Source organism: Nicotiana tabacum, chromosome 7 (assembly GCF_000715075.1).
Source record: "Nicotiana tabacum cultivar K326 chromosome 7, ASM71507v2, whole genome shotgun sequence".
Lineage (NCBI taxonomy): Eukaryota > Viridiplantae > Streptophyta > Magnoliopsida > Solanales > Solanaceae > Nicotiana > Nicotiana tabacum.
The window spans coordinates 140663172-140687391 of record NC_134086.1 but is presented as its reverse complement, the minus strand read 5'-3'; the positions used below and the strand labels follow the sequence as shown (position 1 = coordinate 140687391).

Sequence of the window (24220 nt, the reverse complement as noted above, 5' to 3'; positions counted from 1 at the left end):
CAACTAGTATTGCAGCTGCGTAAACACAAATAGTTGGGATTGTATAAAAGTCGTCCTTACAGAAGTACTTCTCCCTTGGGGCATTGGGCTGGTCACAGGCGATCATATCAGTGTTAACAGAAGAAGAGAAAGAATAAGTAATGAGGTAGAGGGTAAAACTAATGAAACATGCTCTGCTTTATGGACTATTATTTTTTTTCTTTAAAATTTGAAGCAGCCATCCATATTGTAGATGAAATAACAAAGAAAGCTCTTTTACATGAGTATCATATTATGTTCTGATGGAACAAAATGGCTTCTACAGCTATTTAAGGCTACATCGGATGTAATATAATAAGATCCCATAAACTTTCAATTGAACCCAACAGTATATGGCGTTTGGCATTGATGTTTTTTTTTTGGATAATAACTGTAAAATATTACGATTAACAACCAAATAATACACCTAGAATCTACCTTCTAACTTTTCTTAATTTACGGAAAACATGTGGGTTTGATTTTTCAAAAACAAATACCTTTTCTTTTTGGCTGTTCTTGGTGAATATTTTCAAATACGTGTCAAATCCAAACTCGGCAAGTCATGACCTATACCAAGTCATAAGACAAGTCCAAAGGTTTTAGAGTTCAAATCTCTGTTCCCTCGTTTTTTTTTTTGGAAGTAGAGTTTGAAACTTGGCCCAAAGAGAGAATAATATCAAGGATGCACATGTCTACTTGGCCCATTATATTCTATTTTTGCTGATCCCACAGCTCTCACAGACTGTTTTTAGATGGTGGCCGTATGGAATAATGAAGCCTTTCACTCTGCTTGCTAATTTGGCTGGACCAAGCCCTTAGACAGAGATAGCAGAAGGCAATACCCATTGCATCAACATAAGAGCGCGCCCACAAACATAAAAGCAAACCCATCAAAAAACTGCCCCCAAAAATAAAAAATAAGTATTACGATAAAGGTAAATTTGATAATAAACAAGCTCGTCTTTTGCCAACCTATAATGCAACAGCACCCGTCTTACTTTCTGCACAATATCAAATTTGTCGCATCTCCACATTTTATTCTATTCATAACCTGAATAAAGCATCACGAAACAGGAGATGACCAGTTCCCAACCTAAGACTCTTGTTTGGAGCATACTTTCATATTCTGTGAAGAGAAAGAGTACAGAAAGAAAGCCAACAAAAGAGACCTACATTCAAGCTGATGCTCAAAATTTGAGTTTATTGGGCCGTAATGTATGACAAATCAAACCAACAGAAAACCCCCAGAGAAAAACACACATTGCTCACTTGTTTGAAGGTGCTTTCTCCTGCTTCCGCTCTGGCTTAAGGAACGGGTCCTGCAAGTTAACATTTGAATAAAACACATCAAACGAAGAAGGCAGCCAAATATTAACTCCACCTTTATAATAGTAATACATAGCAATCAAAAAGCAGAAAGCGCATTAGACAACTTCTTAGCAACCAAATAAGGAAACACAATAGAAAACTTGCAGCAAAAGAAAGCACACTATGTTATACTCAGTTATTTATCTATCAATGAATAACACTTCCTGACACCAAATTTTATAACAGAAAGCAGCAATATATATTATCTTTTGCCCATGAGATTTTAAGTTTTTAACTGAGAAAAGGAGTTTGCCACTAGCTTATAGAGTCTACAACAATGAAACAAAAAGTTGTCACCTTCAATTCATTCCATCACGCACCTCACCTCCTCTCCCCACCCCAGGGGGAGGGAAAGAAGGTGGGTAGTCACCTCCATTTTTTCATCTCCTAAATATATACTTGCTCCATGACAAGTTCCTTTACACCTTTTAATAGCACATCTTCAGGCTACATCAGTGTATGTACCTTTAGGCTGCAGCTTAACAGAGACCAGTATCCAAGTTATTAAAACTCACAGACTGCCTTGCTTGCTGTATTTCCCTTTTTTGTTTTTCCATTATTGACGAGGTTGCCATTTTAGTAGAATAAAAGTAGGCACTGGATTAATGATAGAAACCCTACATTTAACCCATGGGTGACTTTTGCCTTACATCTCGGACACAGCAGTACTGTTCCACGGTCTCACATGACTGAAAATTAACAATAATTGCAAGATTTTGCAGAAAGAAATAGGTGAACTGAGCAACTGACTATCACTTTTCTTTTAATAATGATAACTGACCACCACTTATCGTTGGGCTATCAAGATGTTGACTGTTGATTAAACAGTAGCAAAGGACAAAAGAGTTGCAGTAATAAGTAGGAAGACTAGTAGAATGTTTCAGAAACAACGAAAAAGTAGAAGCAGAAGATAGTCCAGCAGGGTCAGGCGTAGCTCAAGGTTGAATAGCGAAAGCAAACCAAACTTCCGCAGGATCAGAAGAAAACGCACATCTATAAACAAAAAAAATGGAAATTTTCTCATAATCCTACTAAAACTTAAGCTTCTTCTTCTTAAGGCTTCCTCCTTTTATCCTATGGCCTTCTATTCACAGATGAGCAAATAGTAACTTGGTCTAGTAATGGAGATTGGGCATCCCTTTTAATAACTTTTCTCCTATCTCATTATTTTTTTTTTGATGAAGTCTTTTCTCTTATCTCATTATTATACATAGGCCTAATCAAGTAAGACAGCATGGTACTTGTTCTGAAAATAAGGTGAGACACATCATACATCCATAACAAGACATGATTTCTATATTTATATGACCTAGGATTATTTAAGCTCCCAATTCTGCTCATTCAACAGATATGAGCTGAAATTCAGCTGAAAACTACTCGAACAAGCTCAAACCCAATCTGAATCCAACAACAACATATTTACTTGAGGTGAAAGGATTCAGAAAGAGGCAGAAAAGTAAATAGGACCATTATTTCATAAGGAGTAAAATTAGAGGGGTTGGGCAGCTATATCAGCCCATTTGAAATAGGATCTATTGAAAAAATGCATATGTCCCTCACTTCCCTTACACTTGTAAAGCAAGTGGAAGCAAAAGTATATTATTAGGAATATACGACTATGATTGTCTTTCTCCTTTCCATTCCCTCTCGTTCGTGGAGTTGGAACCAAATGCAGAGCAAAGCTAGATAATTTGAGTAGCTCATTTATAGCCTCAATCCCAGTCTATGAACAAAAATAAATTCTAAATCCATTCACCTCCCCAGCTACCACTGTTTTCTCCACACCCAAGACAAGCTATTAACCAGACGAAAAAGCCATCCCCCTGTAAATTTTCTTTTACAGGTTGAAGAGTTTTTACGGCTCTGCCAGCAGTTCAGCTTATCTGTAGACTTTGCACACAATGAACTATAAATGAGGTTCACCTCCACACGTTTGTGTTGTTAAGTTACATATATTGGATATGGGTGCTTCCCTCAAAGTAAAGTTTAACACACCCAAGCGCTTTTCTTTTCTTGGGGAAATTGGGGGGGGGGGGGGTTGAAGTTCTCGGATCTATTACAATAGTTGTGAAAATTCGGTCAAACCAAAATTTACCTTTTCCCTTGGGTTGAGATGCAAATTCTTCATTTTGAAGATTACCAAATTGACTATATCGAGAAACCCTAATCTAATCCCGATCTAAAAGAACTGATGAAAGAGCCTCAACAATCATTCCAAATAACAGAGAGAAGATTAGCACGGCCAGTGGGCAAGGATGACACGACATACACAAATCCAGAAATGGCCTCACAAAGAATAACTAGAACAAACAGGAGAGGGGAAAAAAAATTTAAAATATGGAGAGAGCTGAGCATACATTTTGGACGAAGATAAAATTGGCGACGACGATAGCACCGACGATACCGCCGAGAATAGCTGCGGGGCCTGTCAGCAAACTCCATTTCCTGTGTATCATCCTTCTTCCTATATTCTCTTCTCCTTCCGCTTCTGCTTCTCTCTCTCTAGCCGTAAAAACTCTTTAATCCCAATTCTAAAAGACTCCAAAATTGGGGAGAAGAAATACACTGCCCAAGGCGTCCTAAACCAAGTGGGCCTCTCAAATTCATTTACTAGTATCATTTTGCCAAGTCAAATTGACTCTAACAGCTTGTTTGGATGATTGTTACATTGTATTGTATAGTATTGTTACTTTAAATATAATATTTATTTTGATTATTACTTAGATTTTATTATATCGTATCGTTAAATTCGTTGTTAAGTAACGATAAAATGTGTCACTTTATGTAACGATCGATTTGGTGTGGTCACATCGTTACCTTATCTTTTTATCTCAATCTCACCTTTCGTTATTATTAAATAATTTTATTTTATCATTTACCCTACCTTTTTATATACCGTATCATAATTTTTCTTTATAATATTGCAAGTTTATTCATCATATTATTAGTGCGTGATGACATGAAACGACGACAAAACAATACAATTTATACAAATATTATATTCATCAAATGATACAGTACAATACAAGACAATACGATACGATACATTATAAAACGATATGTAACAATCATCCAAACAAGTTGTAAATACACCTCTCTATAACAACATCCTATATAATAACACTTTCATTATAAAAGCCAAGCTTTTCTGTAACTAATTTTTATATTGTGTTATAATATATGTTCTCTATAATAGCACTTCGTTATAACATCCAAAAATAATTGGAACAAACGAAACTGTTATATAGAGGTTTGATTGTACTTGATTGGTTGCATAAGAATTTTTTTTATTTTTCTGTAACTAATTTTTATATTGTGTTATAATATATGTTCTCTATAATAGCACTTCGTTATAACATCCAAAAATATTTGGAACAAACGAAACTGTTATATAGAGGTTTGATTGTACTTGATTGGTTGCATAAGAATTTTTTTTATTTTTCTGTAACTAATTTTTATATTGTGTTATAATATATGTTCTCTATAATAGCGTTTCGCTATAACATCCAAAAATATTCGGAACAAATGAGACTGTTATAAAAAGGTTTGACTGTACTTGATTGGTTGTATAAGAAAACAATATTAATAAATATTATAAAAATAGTAAATATTATATTTTATTTGTAACATATTCCTATTGTGTAATATTTTTTCTCGCTTTTGCGTACCTTGGTATACTTGCTACTAGGGGTGTCAATGGATATTTAAAAATCGACTAAACCGATCGAACCGTGCCGGATCGAACCGATTTTTAGGTTTATTTTAATAAAACGGTAGGTTTTTATATGAATCTACAACCTTATCAATAATTAGGATAAATTTTTTATTTTATGAAAATAAACCGAAAATATCAAATCGTAGCGAATAATTTACATGTGAAAAATATATTTATATAATAAGTTTAAGAATAATAAAGCAATAATTTTTCCTTATGCCTTAAAATTATGAAAATGGTTACAAGCCAACAAGTAATTAAAATCAAAATCCTAATTCCAAACCTATTAAGCTACTCCTACTGAAACTAAATTATTTCTAGCATATCACTAGCAAAACACAAAGTATTCTAGCGATTATGAGTAGCAAACTACATTAATATATTGAATATGTTTTCTTTCGTATAATTTATATTTATCTTTTTGAATATTTAATCTTTTATAAACTTTATTCTTGAGTCCCGGCTTGTTTAATTAATATCTTTCTACTCGAGTGATTTATCTTTTCTTGTCTTTGCATAGTTTCTTTTATGCTACTCTAGAGTAGTTGATGGAACTATACTCCAGCCATCTTTCACGTTATCTTAATTTATCACCATTTAAATAATAAAACTGTCTAGAAAATTTTGCTAAGTCCTATAAAAGTATGTATGTTATTGCATTCTACTTTTAGTAGTGACAGTTACATGACATTTAAGAAAAATACCAAAAAATAACTGAACCGTACCGAAAGCGAAAAGAAGCCGACATGATTGGGACTGTTTTGAAAAGAAAAATTTTAGTTATACATAATAGAATAACCGAATAATAATATGATATAAATTTTGTAAAATAACCGGCCAAACCGAACCATTGACACTCCTACTTGCTACCTCAACACCTCTTGTCACTAATATAATAGTCACGTAATTAGGGTTGTGCATAATTTGATAAATACCGAATTACCGTACCAAAACAAAAAAAATGGTATTTGGTATTCAATATTTTGGTATTCGGTATGGTATTTGGTTTAATTTTAAAAAAAGGTATTAGTTATGGTATTTGGTATTTTAAAATGAAATACCGAAATACCGATACTGTACCGAAATATATATTATATTGCACAATACACATTATTAATTATAACATAAATATAAAAATTTTAAAATTTTGCTTTCCTTTATTCTCTAAGTTTATCAAATAACTCTAGGTAAGTAACAAGACATTTTTAATGATCAAATTTATTGGGAATTGCATAGTAAAAAGGATAACCTGTGGATAAAATTGATCCATGAGTATTATATCAAAGGACAACAGTTAACTGATATGGTCATTCCTCAACAAGCGAGTTGGATGGTGAAGAAAATACTCAAGTCTCGGGAGTCACTAGAGCATGCAGAACAGATGGTACAAGGAAGAAAGAGCATAATAAAGAGAATATATGTGAATATGATGGAAGATTTGCCAAGAGTATCATGGAAGAATATTATGTGTACAAATATAGCTCGACCAAAAGCTATTTTCATTACTTGGCTTCAGCTACAAGATAGACTTCTCACTGCAAAAAGATTACAAAAATGGGGACAACAGGTTGATATCACATGTCATTTGTGCAAAAAAGAAGAGGAGACAAGGGAACATCTATTTGCTGAATGTGAATTTAGCAACAGACTATGGAGCACTCTTATGAGTTGGATAAAAAGTGGCTGGCAAAAGGCGAAGACATGGAGACAAATGCAAGATTGGATAGAACAGAAGACGAAAGGAAAGTCAAAGCAAGCGAGGCTAATGAAGCTGATATATGCAAAGTTTGTGTATGCAATATGGATAGAAAGAAATGCCAGAATCTTCATGAAGAAGGAGAAATCCGGAGATTTACTTGCTAGAGATATTGCCTATATTTGTTATGTACGAACAAATGAAGGGCTACATGGATTGATGGAGAATAGATTTCCAAACTAGCAATATGATAGTAGTATAGGAGTATCTCAGTGAAATAGAGGTAGGAATTATGTACATAGGGCTGAGTTGTATAGCCTAGCTTTGTAAATACGATACTTGGTAATTAATGAAAATGATAGGTACCAAAAAGAATAATTTATTCCTTTATGTATAATTTCCTCTCTCTGGGTTGATATTTACTGGTTTTAGATAAAACTTTGGTCAACAAACGTTTTTAATTTTGTACTTTTGAGTACTTTAATTAAGAATATTACATTCTATGACTCTATTCACAAGTTAGTATTCAAACCGAAACCGAAAGTAGAAAAATCGAATCATACCGAATTTAATTAGGTACGATATTGATATAACATTTTAAGAAACCGAATATCGAAAATACTGAATCGAAATATTTAAATACCGTACCGTACCGACCGACTAACACCCCTGCCCGTAATTACTATATCCTTGGTTCTAAGAATGAATGGAGGGCAGAATACGAAGACACCCCTTCTGTTTGCAGTATAAATAATCATCTGGTGTCCGGGCGCTTGTGCATACCTCTTATTACCTCAGGGTACTTGCTATCTAAGGTCCTAAACACCCTTCTGTCGCTCACGTAATTACTATATCCTTAGTTGTAATTTTAAAAATGAATGGAGGACAGAATACAAAGACGACACTTCTTTTTTCAGTCTCAATTCAAATATAAATATTTAAATGTTTGAAAATGAAGTTTACATAATATGAAGCTACATAAAAGATGTTACTATAAATTATAATTTTGGGCTATGTGGGCTTCTATTTCCTCAATGCAAAACACTTCAATTGTTTGGGTTAAAATCCCCTTTATGTTTAACTTTTTCATTGCTACAGCCTTCAATAGTTAGCTTTAGTTTCTACTTTTTTGTTTGGCATTTTTAAAAAACTTTTAAATCAGCGTCAGCAGGATTAACTGCTCGAAAACATCAAACATGACACCAAAGGTGTAAAATTGAGAGGAAAACTTACATATACAGAAATATACTAGAGCGAAAGAAAAAGAAGCAACAATGTCCATTTTTAATAAGATGAAGAAAAAGGCAGAAAATTTCAATTTATACAATATCAAATGTAAAAGGTACAACATTCTATATATACAAATAGAGAAATTATTTCTGTTATTTGGGACAACCACAAAAGAAAAGTCCAGTATTTTGAGACAAACGAAAAATAAAGGAAATTTTACAACCTATAGAATATATTAGTACCCTATTTATCGTATTATTTCTTTGAGTTAAATTAGGAGACTATCATGTGAATTTATTTCCTTCCGTTTTTAACAAGTTTAACTTCCCAGAATTTGCGCAAAAATGTTACTGTATTTTATTTGTATTCAGCTTGAATACAGATACCCATTAGCTGGAGTTCTCGTTTTTACGCCTATTTTTTTGGTTGTATTAATGAATACAACTGCTTAAATACATGAAATACATTGTATAAAAACATAAAAGGTATCTATAACAAATAATATAGCAAAGGGTATCTATAAATGACTAATTAGGGCTAAAAGATGGTGCTTTATGACTTTGCTCAGTTGAGAAATTGAGAATTTTATAACCCGAATGTTTGCTTTTAGTTACAACTTTGCTCAGTTGACAGTGGAGGCTGCCATTCTGCTCACCGTCAAACTTGTAACTTTTTTTGTTTTACGATCTTAAACGTATACCTCAAACTAATTTATCGGACACTTATTACCTCCCACTAACACGGGTAACTAAAAGCTTTACCTATTAATGCTTACAATAATAATAACGATTCAGTATAATTCCACAAGTGGAGTCTGGAGAGGATAGTGTATACGTAGACCTTACCTCTACCCGATGGGATAGAGTTACCTATTAATGCTTAGACAGAAGAAATCACTCAGTGATTTTTATCTCGCTGAAATTTGAACCTTGGTCTCCTATAGCATTTTCATTTCATTGTCAACTAGACCACACTCTTAGGTGCGGCATAAAACTGGTAACTTGAACCCTAGTCCAGAATCCAGGTTGGACCACACTGTGTGGATGACAACCAAGTAAAGATCTCTTAAATTTCATGCAATGCTATCAGAGCCATTTCAAATTTGTCAATCTGAAACACAGATTAACCAATAAAAAAAAGGAAAAAGATTGACAAAGCCAAAGAAAATAGACAACCAACTAGAAGAAAACAGCAATACTGGGGCAAGGCAATGTCATGGACTCTAACCAGTCAACCAGCCATAGCCAAAACCCTACAAATATACAGAACCAGCAACAATGTGGTGGTTCATAGCTAGTTTCACTGACCCAAAACTCAAAATTTAAAAGTTAAATTTAATCAACTCAATGAACCTTACCTTAGCTTCATTGAAATCCTATACAAGACGTGATAAGCATTGACCACAATACTTGTCTACGTGTGCATACACAATATTATAACCAACTACAAAAATGGAAACTTCTACTGTTGATACTAGACATTAGCATTAACCAAACGATCGTTTGGAACACAGCAAAAGAAGGAACTGCTGCACCTGCACTTGGCATCTTTTTAGTAATAAAATACCAGGTTAACAGCCAATTGAGAGGGGACGGGGGGGCAAAGACTGTAAATTGCATGTGGCATCCACAACCTAAGAAAATCAATTTTCATGCTATCATTGTTATAATACCAAACTCATCCTCTGTTGCAATGTATTATTAAGACAAATCCAAAAAGATAAAGCTTACTAGACTAGTAGATGAAAAGTTATCACTATGGACTGAGAAGCTAACTAGAAATATCCTTTGACAGAACATAAGATAAATTCTGCACAGGAAGAGGGTATCACACAGATTTCATTGTCTGCAGAGACAACTCAAATTGGAGCTGCACATGTCGTTCTGAAGTGGCCAGTCTGATTGCAGCGGCTACAATGCACAACCCGCTTCACCCTACCACGGTCTTCTGCTCTAACTCTCTTCTTCCTTGGCCTGCCAGGAGGACGAAGTGACTTAGGTGGGTTTATAACAATCTCTTCAGCATTTGGATCTCCCTCTGACAACTCCTTCCATAATGATTTATCTGGAATAGGATGTATTGTTTGGGAATATGTCTTCCGATACGTTGCAACAGTAAAGCAACTCTCAGTAAACCGGTGGACATTTTGCCGGCAAGAAAGTAGTGCTGCCACAGCATGTGCACAGGGCAAACCATAGAGTTGCCAGCCCCGACAAAGGCAGCAACGATTCCGAATATCAACAATATTGGTACCCTCATGAGATATCACTTCAAACTCAGCTTCATTAGCACGAAGAACCTGATAAGTCCGGGCACGCTCAAGAGCATCTGCAACTCGCATCTCCGCTGTAGGCACCAGGATTGACGTCCACTGCATACTGGTCTCTCTTCGTTCATTGAACCAAGTCATAAGCTGCCTCCTGATGCATTCCATCATCTGAATTATTGGAAGTCCAGAGGCCTCTAGAATCCAATTATTCAATTGTTCCACTATGTTAGCAGTCAAATGACCAAACCTTGTGCCCTCAAAATAAGCTGTGGCCCACAATCGTGGAGGAATCCGCCGAATCCAATATGCAGCATCCTGTGATATTTCCTCAATCTCGAGAACTTTTGCTTCGAACTCAATTACTGTAAGAGCATGTGCGGCCTCCCACAACAGGTTAACAAGCATTGTATTGTTGAATTCCTTACGGAAGCTTTCACTCAAATGACGCATGCAAAAACCATGGAAAGCAGTGGGGAAATTTGCTTCAACACCATCTACAATGCCCTTCTGCCTGTCAGACAAGATGGTAAGCCTTGGCATGTTTTCTGTATTGACCTCTAGCAAGGTATGAAGTTCAGAGAGAAACCACATCCAATTATCATCATTTTCCTCATCAACAACACCAAATGCTAGCGGAAAAAGGCCGCCATCTCCATCAAAGCCAGTAGCTAAAAGTAAAGTACCAAGATATTTACTTTTCAAGAACGTCCGATCAAGCCCAAGAAGAGGGCGACAAGCATTTAGAAAACCAAAAATAGAAGCCTGAAATGATATAAAAAGCCGCTGAAAGCAATTATCAGCAGGATTTGCGTAAACTGATGCTATACTCCCTGGATTGGTCCTTTTAACTTGTTCACAGTACTGAGGAAGAAGGCGATAACCTTCTTCAAAGGAACCGCGCATAGCAGCCATTATTCGTTCCTTTCCACGCCAAGCTTGTTTGTACGACAGGGTGATTCCATGAGTCCGGTGAATTTCTTCAAGGATCTCTTTTGGCTTGCAATTTGGGTTTTCCCGAAGCCGTTGCTCCACAGAGTTGGCCACCCACTGAACTGAGGCTTGCTGGTGGCCAAGATGAGCGATTCCTCCACATGTATGGTTGTCATGAATTGTTCTGATAGTGAATGTGGGTACACCTGGAAGTTTGGCAGCATGAATGCGCCAAGGGCAGCCCTCACTGGCACACTTAGCAGTAAAACGAGTTTTATCAGATTTTATGGTCTGAATCTCGAAGTGAAGAGCAATGGCTGTGTCACGTAAAGCCCTTCGGCAGCTTTTGACATCAGGGAATTCTTGTCCCACATGTAGCTCATAATCAGGTGTTGCTGAAATAGTTCGGGCCTGAATGACAGGGCCTGACGAAGCAAGAACCATCTGGCCATCATGGACTTCAAATACATGTTCAGGTTGTTCAACACCCATATCATGGCTCTCAACCACAGCTAATTCCATGTTATCACCAAGCTCTTGGTTTTCCTCGATGCCTAACTCATCTTGTTCAGAAATATCTAACTCATTGTTTTCATTAGGCAACTCCTGGTTTTCATGCTCAAGCTTCCGCTCATTTGGTAAACCATCCTCGTGCTCATACTCATGCTCGTGGTTCCCGTCATGATCTTGGCTCTGCACTATACCCATCTCGTCCTCATCGTTATGGTTCTCTGCCAGTTCCAATCCATGGTTCTGGCTTATGCCCATATCATGAGTATGGTCAAACACTATTTGCTGGTTCTCACCACCAACACCTAAATTGTGATTTTGGCCAAGGATCAACTCATGGTTTGCCATTTATTTCTGCAAAAGTAGCTACACTTCTATCAATATGCTGTCCTGTCTGAGAAATATGCGGGCACCAAATGTACCAACGGAAGATAAACTCTTCTCTCACTTGATAAAGTATCAACTCAAGACTAACAAATATCGCTACTTTTTACTTCAGCTGACTTCACTAAGGCCTGCTTCAAAAGTGGACATAATTCATGATTTAGCTAATTGAACTAGAGAGTGTGCAGGGAGAAGTAAGCATAATAACCTAAAACCTATTATCAGTATTCAAAATCATAAAAATAAAAGACGGGATAAATCAAAACCCAAAAGTTAAAAGAATACAGTCTGACCTGCTCCCAGCACTATATTAGTCCAAACCACTGATCAAACTCCGTGAAATAGCAGCTCCTTTCAGCTACAAGAATGAATTAAAACCAACAAGTCTCAATATAATTTAACTGTACAAATCCCTAAAACAAACAATACAGTAAAAGAGTTAGTCCCAACAATCTACTTATCACAACATCAAAAACCACAAACCAAACTAGTAACAGGAACCGAATAAAACACCAAACTCACCATCAATTTAGAGAGAGCCAAAAATCAAAAGACTAACTCTTTGAAATCAAGATCAAGACTTCGTCGAGCAGCCCTAAAACCCAAACTGAACTAAAACTCAAAGATTCGAGCTTTTTCAATCAAAACACCAAGAAAACACAAAACCCATCAGAACCCATCACAGATTTCGCCCAAAATTGATCCAAATGAGGAAAAAGGATGGAGAAAAGGGCTCCAAATTGAAATCAGAGAAAAGGGTGTGAGAAATATTTGAATATGGCGGGTAAAAGGGGTAGACTGAGAGAGAAGGAGAGAAAGGGGAAAATCGGAAAAGAGGAGTAAGGGCAAGGAAGGGAATGGAAGGAGGCTGGAGAAATAGAGGGAATGAGGGGCAAAAGGGATTTGAGGGTTGCGAGGGTTGTGTTGGGTATTACAGCCTTATGGGCTTACCTTGAGAACGATGGGTATTTAGGTCATAATGGGGTACCCCTTTTCTCCCTTCCCATTTCGTACTTACCATACTACCCCCTTTTTATTTTCTCTATTTCCCCTATTTTCTTGTTTTTGTCCCTGCACCTTCAAAAAGGAACATTATTCATATTTCATTGGTTTTTAAAATATTTTAAACTTTTGTTTGTTGAAATAATGACTTTATCTTTGTCCGCACTAGTCTTTAGGTACGCCTATCATGATAAGTGACTTTTTAAAAACTACATAAAAATAATAAAAGAATGTATTTGAGTTAGAAAAAAATTTAAGTCCCGAAAATAATCATTTTTTATGTTATTAAACTACTCAGCAAAGAAATAAATCTTATCTCATAAAAGTGCTCACAATATTTTTGAAATATTAACTATGCGTTTGCGGAAAAAACACAAGTACAAATAAAATACTATGGTGTCACATTTTCCTTCATAACAAATTACTGAATATTTCTCGGTGTACATTTACATAAGTAAACTCTTAATATTTTTAATTTTTTGGATTTTTTTATATAGTTTAAATAAGAAAAAAATATACTAATATGGTTTTAAACCCTTAAACATAGATTTGTATAGAGCAATTTTTTAATGTTTTAAAGTTTCAAATAGTAGGACTTTCTGCATAGTTCAAATAAGAAAAATTTAATACATAAAACTTTAATTAATTTCAAACTCCTAAATATTAAAAAAAGTAATTAAACGACCATTATATGAAGTGTTTTTTATAATAATTTACCCATATTTAAATGAACTACATATTTTTTTTATAAAGATAAACTTTGAATGAGATAAAAGCCGTGAGTTTTAAGTTCTATTTTTCTGTTCTACGTAAATATTAATTTATTGGCAATAGTATTTTATTGGTAATTTAGAATTTAAACTATGTATCTCTTGTTTTTTGGGTAGAAATATGAAATTTTCACTCATTAACTAATTCTATTACATAAAGCTAGTCTTTTTAATGATTTATACAAGGTAAAATTATAATTGAACTTGAAATCCTAAATATTAGGATTTCATATCTTCTAGGGGTGGGCATTTGGGGAATTCAGATTGGGTATGAGAATTTTGGTTTAGATTTTCGATTTTTAGATTGAAGAAATGACAATTCAAATTCAATCCAAATAAGTTCGGATTGGATCAGATTTTTAAAGTTTTGTTTCGGATTAATCGGGTTAAATATTATGAATTTTCGATTTTGAACGTATAAGTTGAGATGTTTCTACTTTTTACAAAAATGAATATCTAAATGAAGTACTCATGTTAAATTACTGAAAAGTTCCTCATTCTTGCTGCAATCATCCAAGTAAATTATTCAAGTAATGAAATTATTATTAAAAAATACAACGGAGACACTAATACGGGCGATAAGAAGTAGCAATAGTAGAATCATGTCCAAATAGAAAGTATTCTGACAGTAACTTAATAACTAATATTGAATATATGAGATAATATATAATGGGTAGAGTATTGAACTTATTACTACCGGCATGTGGATAATGGACTAAATATAAGTATAAACATTTTAAATTTTCGGATCCAAAAATCTGAAGTACCAAATCTAATATCCAATCCAAAATCCAAACTTTTAAAAATTAAATCCAAAATCCAATCCGCAATCGAAAAATCCAAATCAAAAATCCAAAAAATTCAGATTTCGGTTTGAAGCTTGGATTTGCCAAACTATACAACCCCTACCTAGTTCAAATAAGGAATAATTAAACACTCAAAATGTAATTAATTTTTAAATCCTAAATATTAGGAAAATAAATTAAATTACTATTTTTTCCAACATTAACTTTTAAAGGATAAAAAAGCCGAACGTTCATACTTTTAATATAGTATAGATTAAGCGAATATGAGATTTATCAAATCAGAACTAATACGTTGATTTTCTTTTCTTCTATTATTATTACTACTAGTATTAGAGTACGCGCGCGACACATGAACCTATGATAATGAGTATAAGATTATGAAAATTAGATAAAGAGTTTTAAATAATACGTTTGATATATAGATAAAATTAAAATGAGCTTATGAAAATGATGAATACTGTCACGACCCAAAATCCATTAAAGGTCGTGATGACGCTGGACACTAGGGCTGGGCATAATTTAGTAAATACCGAATTACCGTACCGAAATCAAAAATTTTGGTATTTGGTATACGGTATACGGTATTTTGGTAATTGGTATGGTATTTGGTTTAAGTTTTAAAAAAAATTGGTATTAGGTATGGTATTTGGTATTTTAAGATAAAATATTGAAATACCGATACCGTACCGAAATATATATTTTATTACACAAAACACATATTATCAATTATAACATAAATAAAAAAATCTAAAATTTTACTTTCCTTTATTCTCAAAGTTCATCAATTAACTCTAAACAAGTAACAAGACATTTCTAACGATAAAATATTCTTTTATGTACAATTTTCTCTATTTGGGTCGATATTTGCTAGTTTTGGACAAAATTTTTGTCAACAAACATTTTTAATTTTATATTTTTGAGTACTTTAATTAAGAATATTAGAGTATATGGCTCTATGTATTAGTTAGTATTCAAACCGAAGTTACACAACCGAATAAACCGAAACCGAAAGGAGAAAAACCGAACCATACCGAATTTAATTAGGTACGGTATTGGTATAGGATTTTGAGAAACCGAATACCGAACCGAAATGTCTAAATACCGTACCATACCGACCGACGAACACCCCTACCGGACACCACTGTCAGGCTAGCCAACACTAAATAGTTAATTAAATTCTCATTTTTATATTTTTGAGATCATAAATTTCCTTCAACTTAACTAGTAAAAGATGAACTTTACAGAACAATAATAATATTTTCCAATGTCAATACTGAATATCTCATCATCATCCCAGAACCCGGTGTCACAAGTGCATGAGCATTTACTAGGAATTAAAATAAAATACAATAACTGTCTGGAATATAAATTTGGACAGAAAAGAAAAATACAAGTACTATGAAGGAGACTCTACTGGCTGCGGATCGTCTCATAAGATGCAGCTCACCTAAATCCCCATATCAGTCACGCTGATGCGCCCACAAGGCCACTAGACGTACATGTGTCTATGCAACAAAAATGTACACCAAGTGTAGTATGAGTACGAAAATCACGCGCACCCAGTAAGTATCCAATTTAATCTCGAAGAAGTAGTGACGAGGGGTCGACTTCGACACTCACTAGTGGTCCATAATATCAGGTATAGTAAAGAAGTGAATAAATATGAAACATAGTAAATATATGAAACAAACAAGTATAAAATACGTGGTAAAAATTTCCTCTTTATAATTTACTCAAGCTCTCAACTTGCAAGTTCCTTCCGTAACCAGAGCATATATATAGATATAGTGAATTTCATCAAAGAGGTTGTCATAATTGAAATCGGGAAAAAATCCTCAGTTACACTAGCTTCTTGCAAAATATTACGCACAATTCCATGAGGATATTATATATAGAAAATGCCGAAGCGTACGACCCGATCCAACATAAAAGTAAATTGTGCAATGCCGAGGGTCGAACGACGCGAACCATAGATGCATCAACTAACCTGCCGAGGCGATCGACCCACTCTCATGAGAGTAGTAGAAGGAGTTACCCTGCTCGCAGATCATACTTGTGACTCGGTCAAATATAAGTTTAAGGACTTACCCCGCTCGCAAATCATGCTTGCGACGCGGTCAAATATATAGTTAAAAAATTACCCCGCTCGCGGATTCATACTTGCGACGCGGTTACACATAGATTTATTAAGTTATTATTTAGTATTTTTCCATTCTTTACGGAATACGAAGTTCGAATGAAAACATTTAAGATCCCAAATACTTCCTCAATTTCAACTCCTCTCAATACATTTAATAAGCAAACTCAATCTCGCTCCTTCTCAAGACAAACAATATCATAAATCAATAACAATATCAACGAGGCATGATATAAGCCTAAAACTACCCAGGCATAGTCATAGCTAGTAGCTACGTACAGACTCTCGTCACCTCGGTCGTACATAGTCCCCACAAATAGAAGCACATAATAATTTAGTTCACCTACGGGGTTAATTCCCTCTTACAAGGTTAAAAAGGAGACTTACCTCGCTTTGAAGTTCCATCACCAGCTCCAACATTGCTCTAACACCTCAAACCGGTGTCCAACGCTCCAAAACTAGCCAAACAATGCTCAAACAAATTAAAATACATCTAATACTCATAACAATTCTTTTTACAACAATTTCCAACTTCGCTCGGGAAGTCGATAGAAATCACCCATAGGCCCACGTGCCCGAATTCCAAATTTTTTTGAAGATAAACATTACCCATAATCTTACGAACTCAAATATATAATTTATTCCCAATTTTATGTCCAATTTCATGGTCAAAATCTAAGAATACCAATTTCTAGGTTTTTCTTCAAAACCCCCCAAATTTTCACTAATTTTCATGTTAAAATCTATACATAATCAATGTATTTAACTCATAATAGATGGGGATATCTTACCTTGTCATTGATGATGAAAACCCCCTCTTGAAACCCTCCAAGAATCGCCCAAACCTAGAGAAGAATGAAAGAAAATGGGCAAAAACCCATTTTTTTTAAATAAACACACTGCCCAACGATTCTTCGCACCTGCGGTCACTTTACCGCTTCTGCGGTTCCATAGGTGCGGATAAAATACCGCTTCTACGGTCCTCCACCAGACCCCTCGATTCCGCATCTGCGATTGCCATCCGCTTCTGCGCCTTAGCTTCTGCGGCTCCCCATGCGCAGGTGCGGTCCCGCTTCTATGGAACTCGGCCGCATCTGTGGTCCCAGTCTTCTCTAGCCTAAGTCGCTTCTACGACCCTCATGGCCGCTTCTGCGGCTCCACACCTGCAGCCCTAACCTCGCAGGTGCGGTTACACCAGAAGAAAACAGCCTCAGCACCTCCATAAGGCTATACTCAAGCCGTTGACCATCCCGAATCCATCCGAGCCCCTCGGGACCCCGTCCAATCATACAAACCAGTTCCATAACATAACACGGACCTGCTTAAGGCCTCAAATCACATCAAACAATGCTAGAACCATGAATCGCACTCCAATTCAAACTTAATGAACTTTAGAACTTCAAACATCTACATTTGATGCCAAAACCTATCAAATCACGTCCGATTGACCTAGAATTTTGCACACAAGTTATATTCGACATTACGAACCTACTCCAACTTCCATAATTGGAATTCGACCTCGATATCAAAAGTTCACTTCCGGTCAAATTCCTCAAAAACCTTTAAATTCTAACATTTGCCAAATGACCCCAAAATGACCTACGGACTCTAGAATCCACTTCGGACGCACTCCCAACACTAGAATCACCATACGAAGCTGACTCGGAATCCCAAATAGACATCGATAACATTGAAATGCACTTCAACCCAAATTTATGAAATTCTTCCAAAATTCTAACTTCCACAATAGGCGCCGAAACGCTCTCGGGTCATCCAAAACCTGATTCGAACATACACCCAAGCCCAAAATCATTATACGAACCTGTTGGAACCTTCAAATCCTGATTCCGAGGTCATTTACTCAAAATCCAACTACTCAAAATCCAACTTTAGTCAAAATTTTCCAACTTAAAGCTTCCGAAATGAGAATTCTCTTTCCAAATCAACTCTGATCTTCTCAAATTTCAATTTCGACCATGCGAACAAGCCGTAATACCTAAAGTGTAGCTGGTCATGGACTCAAACCGCCGAACGACATGCTAGATCTCAAAATGATTGGACGAGTCGTTACATTCTCTCCCACTTAAACATACGTTCGTCCTCGAACGTGCTAAGGATTGCTCTAGAGTTGTCCGAAATCACTATTTAACACCTCGTGCACCTACCCGTGCTACCACAACTTAGTTGAGCACACTAGCTCGAGCCAGTCTGAAGATTCTCCCTTTTTACTTAGCCAAATAAGTCTTAGAGTCCAATTCCAACATCCAAAACTCTCTGCCAGGTTTGCTTCCATCATACAAACAACGTATCGATCACTACACGATACACTAATACATGATTGCATACCCTTGCTGAACCTACACTATGCACTACATAAATCATATAACCATAACGACATCCTATGATATAATAGTTGAAATTCCACGAATTCGATGCTCCCAATGCATCTCATTACATATATAAGTTCTGTTCTAACTCCTACAATACCGCCACGATGGAAGAGATGCGTAGAAATTCATAACCGACTGCCAAGTAAATAATTCATTGAGCCTCTCCTCCTGACAAGGACCATTGCCTCATTATGAACCAAATAACTATCTTTGCTCTTTAACACTTCATATAAACCTGATCGCACTGATCCCAGGTCCAATAATCTCATCTCTCCCAATATAAGCTACCTAGGGCATAAGCCACCTCATACACTACCAAAATTCACATATGATGACACAATGTGCCAATAGGCTACAACTCAAATGTGATACATAAGGAAAACGAACTCTGGAAAGGACTACTCAACCCACGTAACTAATTAGACAAACAAAAAGGTGTTATGAACCTTTCTCAGAAAATAGGAAACAAAACGCACAAAAATAGATATAGGGGACTATACTCAACATCACACTGTTGCGGCGCGCAACCCGATCCAAATAACATACCCGTGGTAGCGTGCCACCTGATCTACACATAAAATCTATATAAGGAGATACTCACCGAGCTAGAATGCTCATTACTACAAAATATCTGAATATCGGCAACAAGCACGCTAAGTGCATAATATCATTCCTGGGGAGACAGATAACGCCATACGCTACAAAACTGAAGCACAATTAAGGTGCAATATATGATCTAAATCTCGAGAGCCATCCTGCTCACATAACACCATCGCTACGCAGAACCTCAACACATATGGAATTTATCAAGCCGTTTCACAACTCATACAATATAATATAGTATTACATGAAATAGCCGACGATGAAGTATCATTCAACGTCCGAATACCCCTCCATAAGGAGCGTTATGCTGAAATGAACACATCCGGCCTGATATAGAGCCCATATTCATAATTAGATCCACCCACGTGCCTCAAGCCGATTCTGACCGCACCACACTAGGCCAATAACTTTTCAAGGGTCCATAATAACCTCTTTTCCCATAGCACACATGAACAACCATTAATTCGGAACAAACTTCCATGGTCCACAACCAAATGAATCGAGCGCCCTCCAGGCATAAATTCTCACATGAACGATAGTACCCTAATCTCCATACTTGGTTCCATTCTTTGATCAATCAAGTGACTATATGTGACACTTATACAATCTTCCCGTGAGGCATACTCCCATGGCCTTCCGCACCAGATAACAAGTCTGCACATCCATACCATCGGTTGTACAAATGCTGTAAGGCAAATCAAGAATCCATAATCAGTACGCAAAAGCTCTTACACGGGACGCCGATCTCGGGTGACGCTAAAGACAATACTATCTTACTCTAACCATTTAAATCCTTTCTTTCTCATCCGAGCTTGTGACACACTTGTCAACACCGAACCACAACTTCCAATTCCCATGCTACTAACTGTACCTAATCATGCCAATATACAAGAGTACAAAAATTTCATCTTAACTCCTGAACCACTAATAGGGTAGACACTTTATCATATAGAAACCTTTTGCTTAACTCTTTTCAGAAGAATCATTGCAACACGTGACTGAATTCCCATAACTGTAGAAAAATATAATCCTCTAGTAGTGGTCTAAGCCACCATAACTCTCCTGGGATCCATATGCACTTAACCAACCATAATACTCAAGCACCTCCAAATATAAATCAATTTCGGCAGACGTCAAGCCCCGCACACACTGCCACCAAGCACATCTATAGCTTATCACACTGAAGGAACTGATCATTGCCACCATCGTGCCAATTAAATCATTGCTAACTGATTCGACTTCTTCTTATTTACTCTGGGCTTGACTTAAGAATAATAATAGCCCCATTAACATCATGAACCCAAATCCGCACTCATCCTGAGTGACCTAATTTCACGAGACCACGTCGTCTCAAAACCTACGAACCATTTCATACCTTCCTTGTGCGCATAATCGTGTATTCAAATGGTATGCCCATTCTGAAAATTCCTCTATAAATCCGAAGTCATTTGCTCTCATTCCTCTCAATTTACACCGCAGACCAAAGATAACACTGAGCACTCCAAGCTCATTTATCATAATCCGCTGTAAAAACTCGATACTCAACTATACTATGGATTTGAAATCCTTAGGCACCACACTTTAACATTTGAATCCACTAGGACCGTTGTTGTGAGTCACCCACTCTAGCTTGGTCCTGAATATAATCAAACTCCAAGGCTTCGCTAGCACATGAACACCCTCTCAAAGAAGAACTCAGCTGAATCACTTTCCCTACAGATCAGCTCTACAAAAACATACATCCTGAGTCTTCCCAAAGCCTGAACATGAATTATTAAGGCCAATTATAGCACACATTCCTCAAATCCTTTGCTCAAATCGCCACTAATGTTCTCTTTTCTTAGTTGTAATAACCCGTCAATATGTCGATCACTAAAGACCTCACAAGTAGATAACCATACAATCCAATTGTAGGCGGTGGGTGTGAGCACCTAATTTTTGACCATATTTGGATTTTCACTCACTTTTAGTATTTAAATAGTTGTCAAATTTAATCTTAGTAGTTTAGTTTTATTTCATCTTTTTATAGGTTTATTTTAGATGAATTGAAAACAACAAAAAATAGTCATAATTTTACATATTAATTGTGTTCTTATTCTCAAAAGAAAGAAAAAGCTTCCAAAAAGTATACTTTTAAAGGGTTTACTCTATCCATTTCAAGTTGGATTTTAATAAATGAATTTTGAATAGTTAGCATCTTTTATCTTTCTATATTTATCAAATAGGAGTAGTATTTTATTTTATTAACTAAAAATAAAGAAAGAAAAGAAAATAAAAAAAAAAGTAAAACAAAAGTCAAGAAAAGAAAGTAATAACGTGACAATATTTTTCTTCATTTCTGTTATGAAGTTTCATGCACATTCCTTTGAGTTGATTCACAAAAAAAAACAAAAGATTCTTTCCACTTTTACCATGTGAACCCCTCACAAGAAGACAAAAGGGAATAACAAACTATGCACAATTCCATTTTTAGGGTGGATGATTTATGCTTTTCTCTCCAAGACCACTATATAGATATTAGTCACAATGAAAGACAAAAAAACAGAGACAGTAGAAAAAGAAACGGGAAAAGAGCAGAAAACTAAAGAAAAAAAACGGAAAAACAGAGAGAGGCAGGGGATAGATAGAGAGAGCACGAGAGATAGAGAGTGACGAGGGAGGAGGCTAGCTCCTTCTTCTTCTTGAAGCAGCAACTAACAAACGGGGTCATCTTATTCAACGAGGTGTTGGCTAGTGAAAAGTACAACATCTACACTCCTCAAAATCATCTTCTTTCCTCCATTGAATCCGGCGAAATAGAGCTCAAACCCAATAGGAAACTCAGCTCCAAAAATGCCCCGAAAGCTGTCCCAAAAATAAAAAAATCAGCCACCAAGCAGCTCCAAAAATGTTCCAAATACCAGCCAAAAATTCCATTAAATATCACCTTAGAGCAGTCCCGTTAGCACATAAACTACAATATTTTTGTCGAGTTTCCTCCCTCAGTTATGTTTTCGAGTCGAAGTTTTCCGATAATTTTTTTCTCGGTGAATTTCGAGGTTCCGGCGAGGCCTTTGGTTAGCGGGTCTGTCCGTATCTGGTATCATCGGCTCGATCTTCTTTGTACACCAGCTGAGAAGCTTTTTTTGATATATTGGAAGTTATAAAAGGTCTGTTTCCTACATTTCCTTAGTTCATCTAGTTTTCTTTTGCTTATTATAGTTTGGTATTTATTTTTGATTAGCTTGTGCCGATTATATGTCAGTATAATTCTAGTTGTTATCTTGTTTGATTTTCTTCGTTTTGATAATATTCTGTTGGGTTTACTCCTTTGAGTTGTGAGAGTGAAAATTGTTGGTTCAAATCAATTAAGCAGCTTGGTGGATGTTTTAGTTGTTCTTCGGTGTTAGCATACATTTATCTTGTTAACTTGATTAGTTTATTTATTTTTCTTAATATTAATTATTTTGTTAACTGAATTGTGATAATAGATTTGATATAATGGATTTGGACTTAATATGTTGGGCTATTAATCTGTTGGGCACTATAGTTTATTCGATTCTGCACGATAATTTGGTTACAAAGAAGAATTAGATATGGTCTTTAGCTATTTATTTTGTATGACATGGGCTGCTGAAGATAACAATTGCGTCTCTGGAATTAATTGGAATTGAAGGTTTATCTTTGTTATATCACTTGAGACATTTTTTACACGTATGAGGCATAATAATAAAATCACTTGTTGGCCACCCCTTGTTAGAATATAAGTCAGTCTAAGTTAATGAATTATGTCTTGCAAGCCCAATTCAATAATAGTTTGCTCTCCTTGTTTACATATCTAATTAACTTCACTTCATCCACAAATGACTTCATACTTTTCTTGGCCTCACAATGCATCTCAAATGTAGTTCAGAAATAATCTTATACATTCGTAGCTTGCTTTAGGTACGACTTAGTCTATTACCGTGATTGTGTACATGTTCGCGTGACATAATTATGTTTTTAAAAATAAATCGAGGTATACGTCGCGCAACTTTAGCCAAACTTTCTTAATAATAAAGTGTGATTAATTGTGGACACGTACGCGTGACATAACTCTTGACGCGCCAAAAGAAATGAGTACACGTACGCGTGACTCGTTTGAGGTTAATTTCTTAATTAAAAGCGATAAAAGAGTTAAATTCACATAAGTTTAAAAATAAGTAATTAGACAATTTAATTGAGCCAGGTATGATTAAAGTGACCGTGCTAAAACCACGGAACTCGGGAATGCCTAACACCTTCTCCCGGGTTAACAGAATTCCTTACCCGAATTTCTGTGTTCGCGGATGTCACGACCTCAGTTCGCCCTCCGTGAACCATCGTGACGTCACCTAGTTTCTACGACTAGGTAAGCCTAAATTGCGGAAGATA

The 24220-nt window shown here is 35.8% G+C and overlaps 1 protein-coding gene and 1 long non-coding RNA gene across 7 annotated transcripts; both read right to left on the bottom strand.

The window, feature by feature from the left end:
* Nucleotides 1-929: 929 nt before the first annotated feature.
* On the bottom strand, nucleotides 930-4020 carry LOC107785620 (uncharacterized). Its single transcript, XR_001647914.2, has 2 exons — nucleotides 3744-4020; nucleotides 930-1337 (listed from the first exon to the last, which is right to left on the bottom strand). It is a non-coding gene; the product is annotated as an uncharacterized LOC107785620 (long non-coding RNA).
* A 5641-nt stretch (nucleotides 4021-9661) lies between these two features.
* On the bottom strand, nucleotides 9662-13062 carry LOC142161862 (uncharacterized). 6 transcript variants are annotated; one of them, XM_075217736.1, is made up of 3 exons: nucleotides 12643-13062; nucleotides 12414-12533; nucleotides 9662-12251 (listed from the first exon to the last, which is right to left on the bottom strand). In XM_075217736.1, the coding sequence occupies exon 3, from the start codon at nucleotides 12082-12084 to the stop codon at nucleotides 9886-9888; it is 2199 nt and encodes a 732-aa protein (XP_075073837.1). In that variant the 5' UTR covers nucleotides 12085-12251; nucleotides 12414-12533; nucleotides 12643-13062; the 3' UTR covers nucleotides 9662-9885. The 6 variants fall into 6 exon arrangements, with proteins under 6 accessions (XP_075073837.1, XP_075073839.1, XP_075073840.1 ...); XM_075217738.1 differs by having other exon boundaries at nucleotides 9662-12254; nucleotides 12643-13061; XM_075217739.1 differs by having other exon boundaries at nucleotides 9662-12254; nucleotides 12414-12478; nucleotides 12643-13060.
* Nucleotides 13063-24220: the final 11158 nt, after the last annotated feature.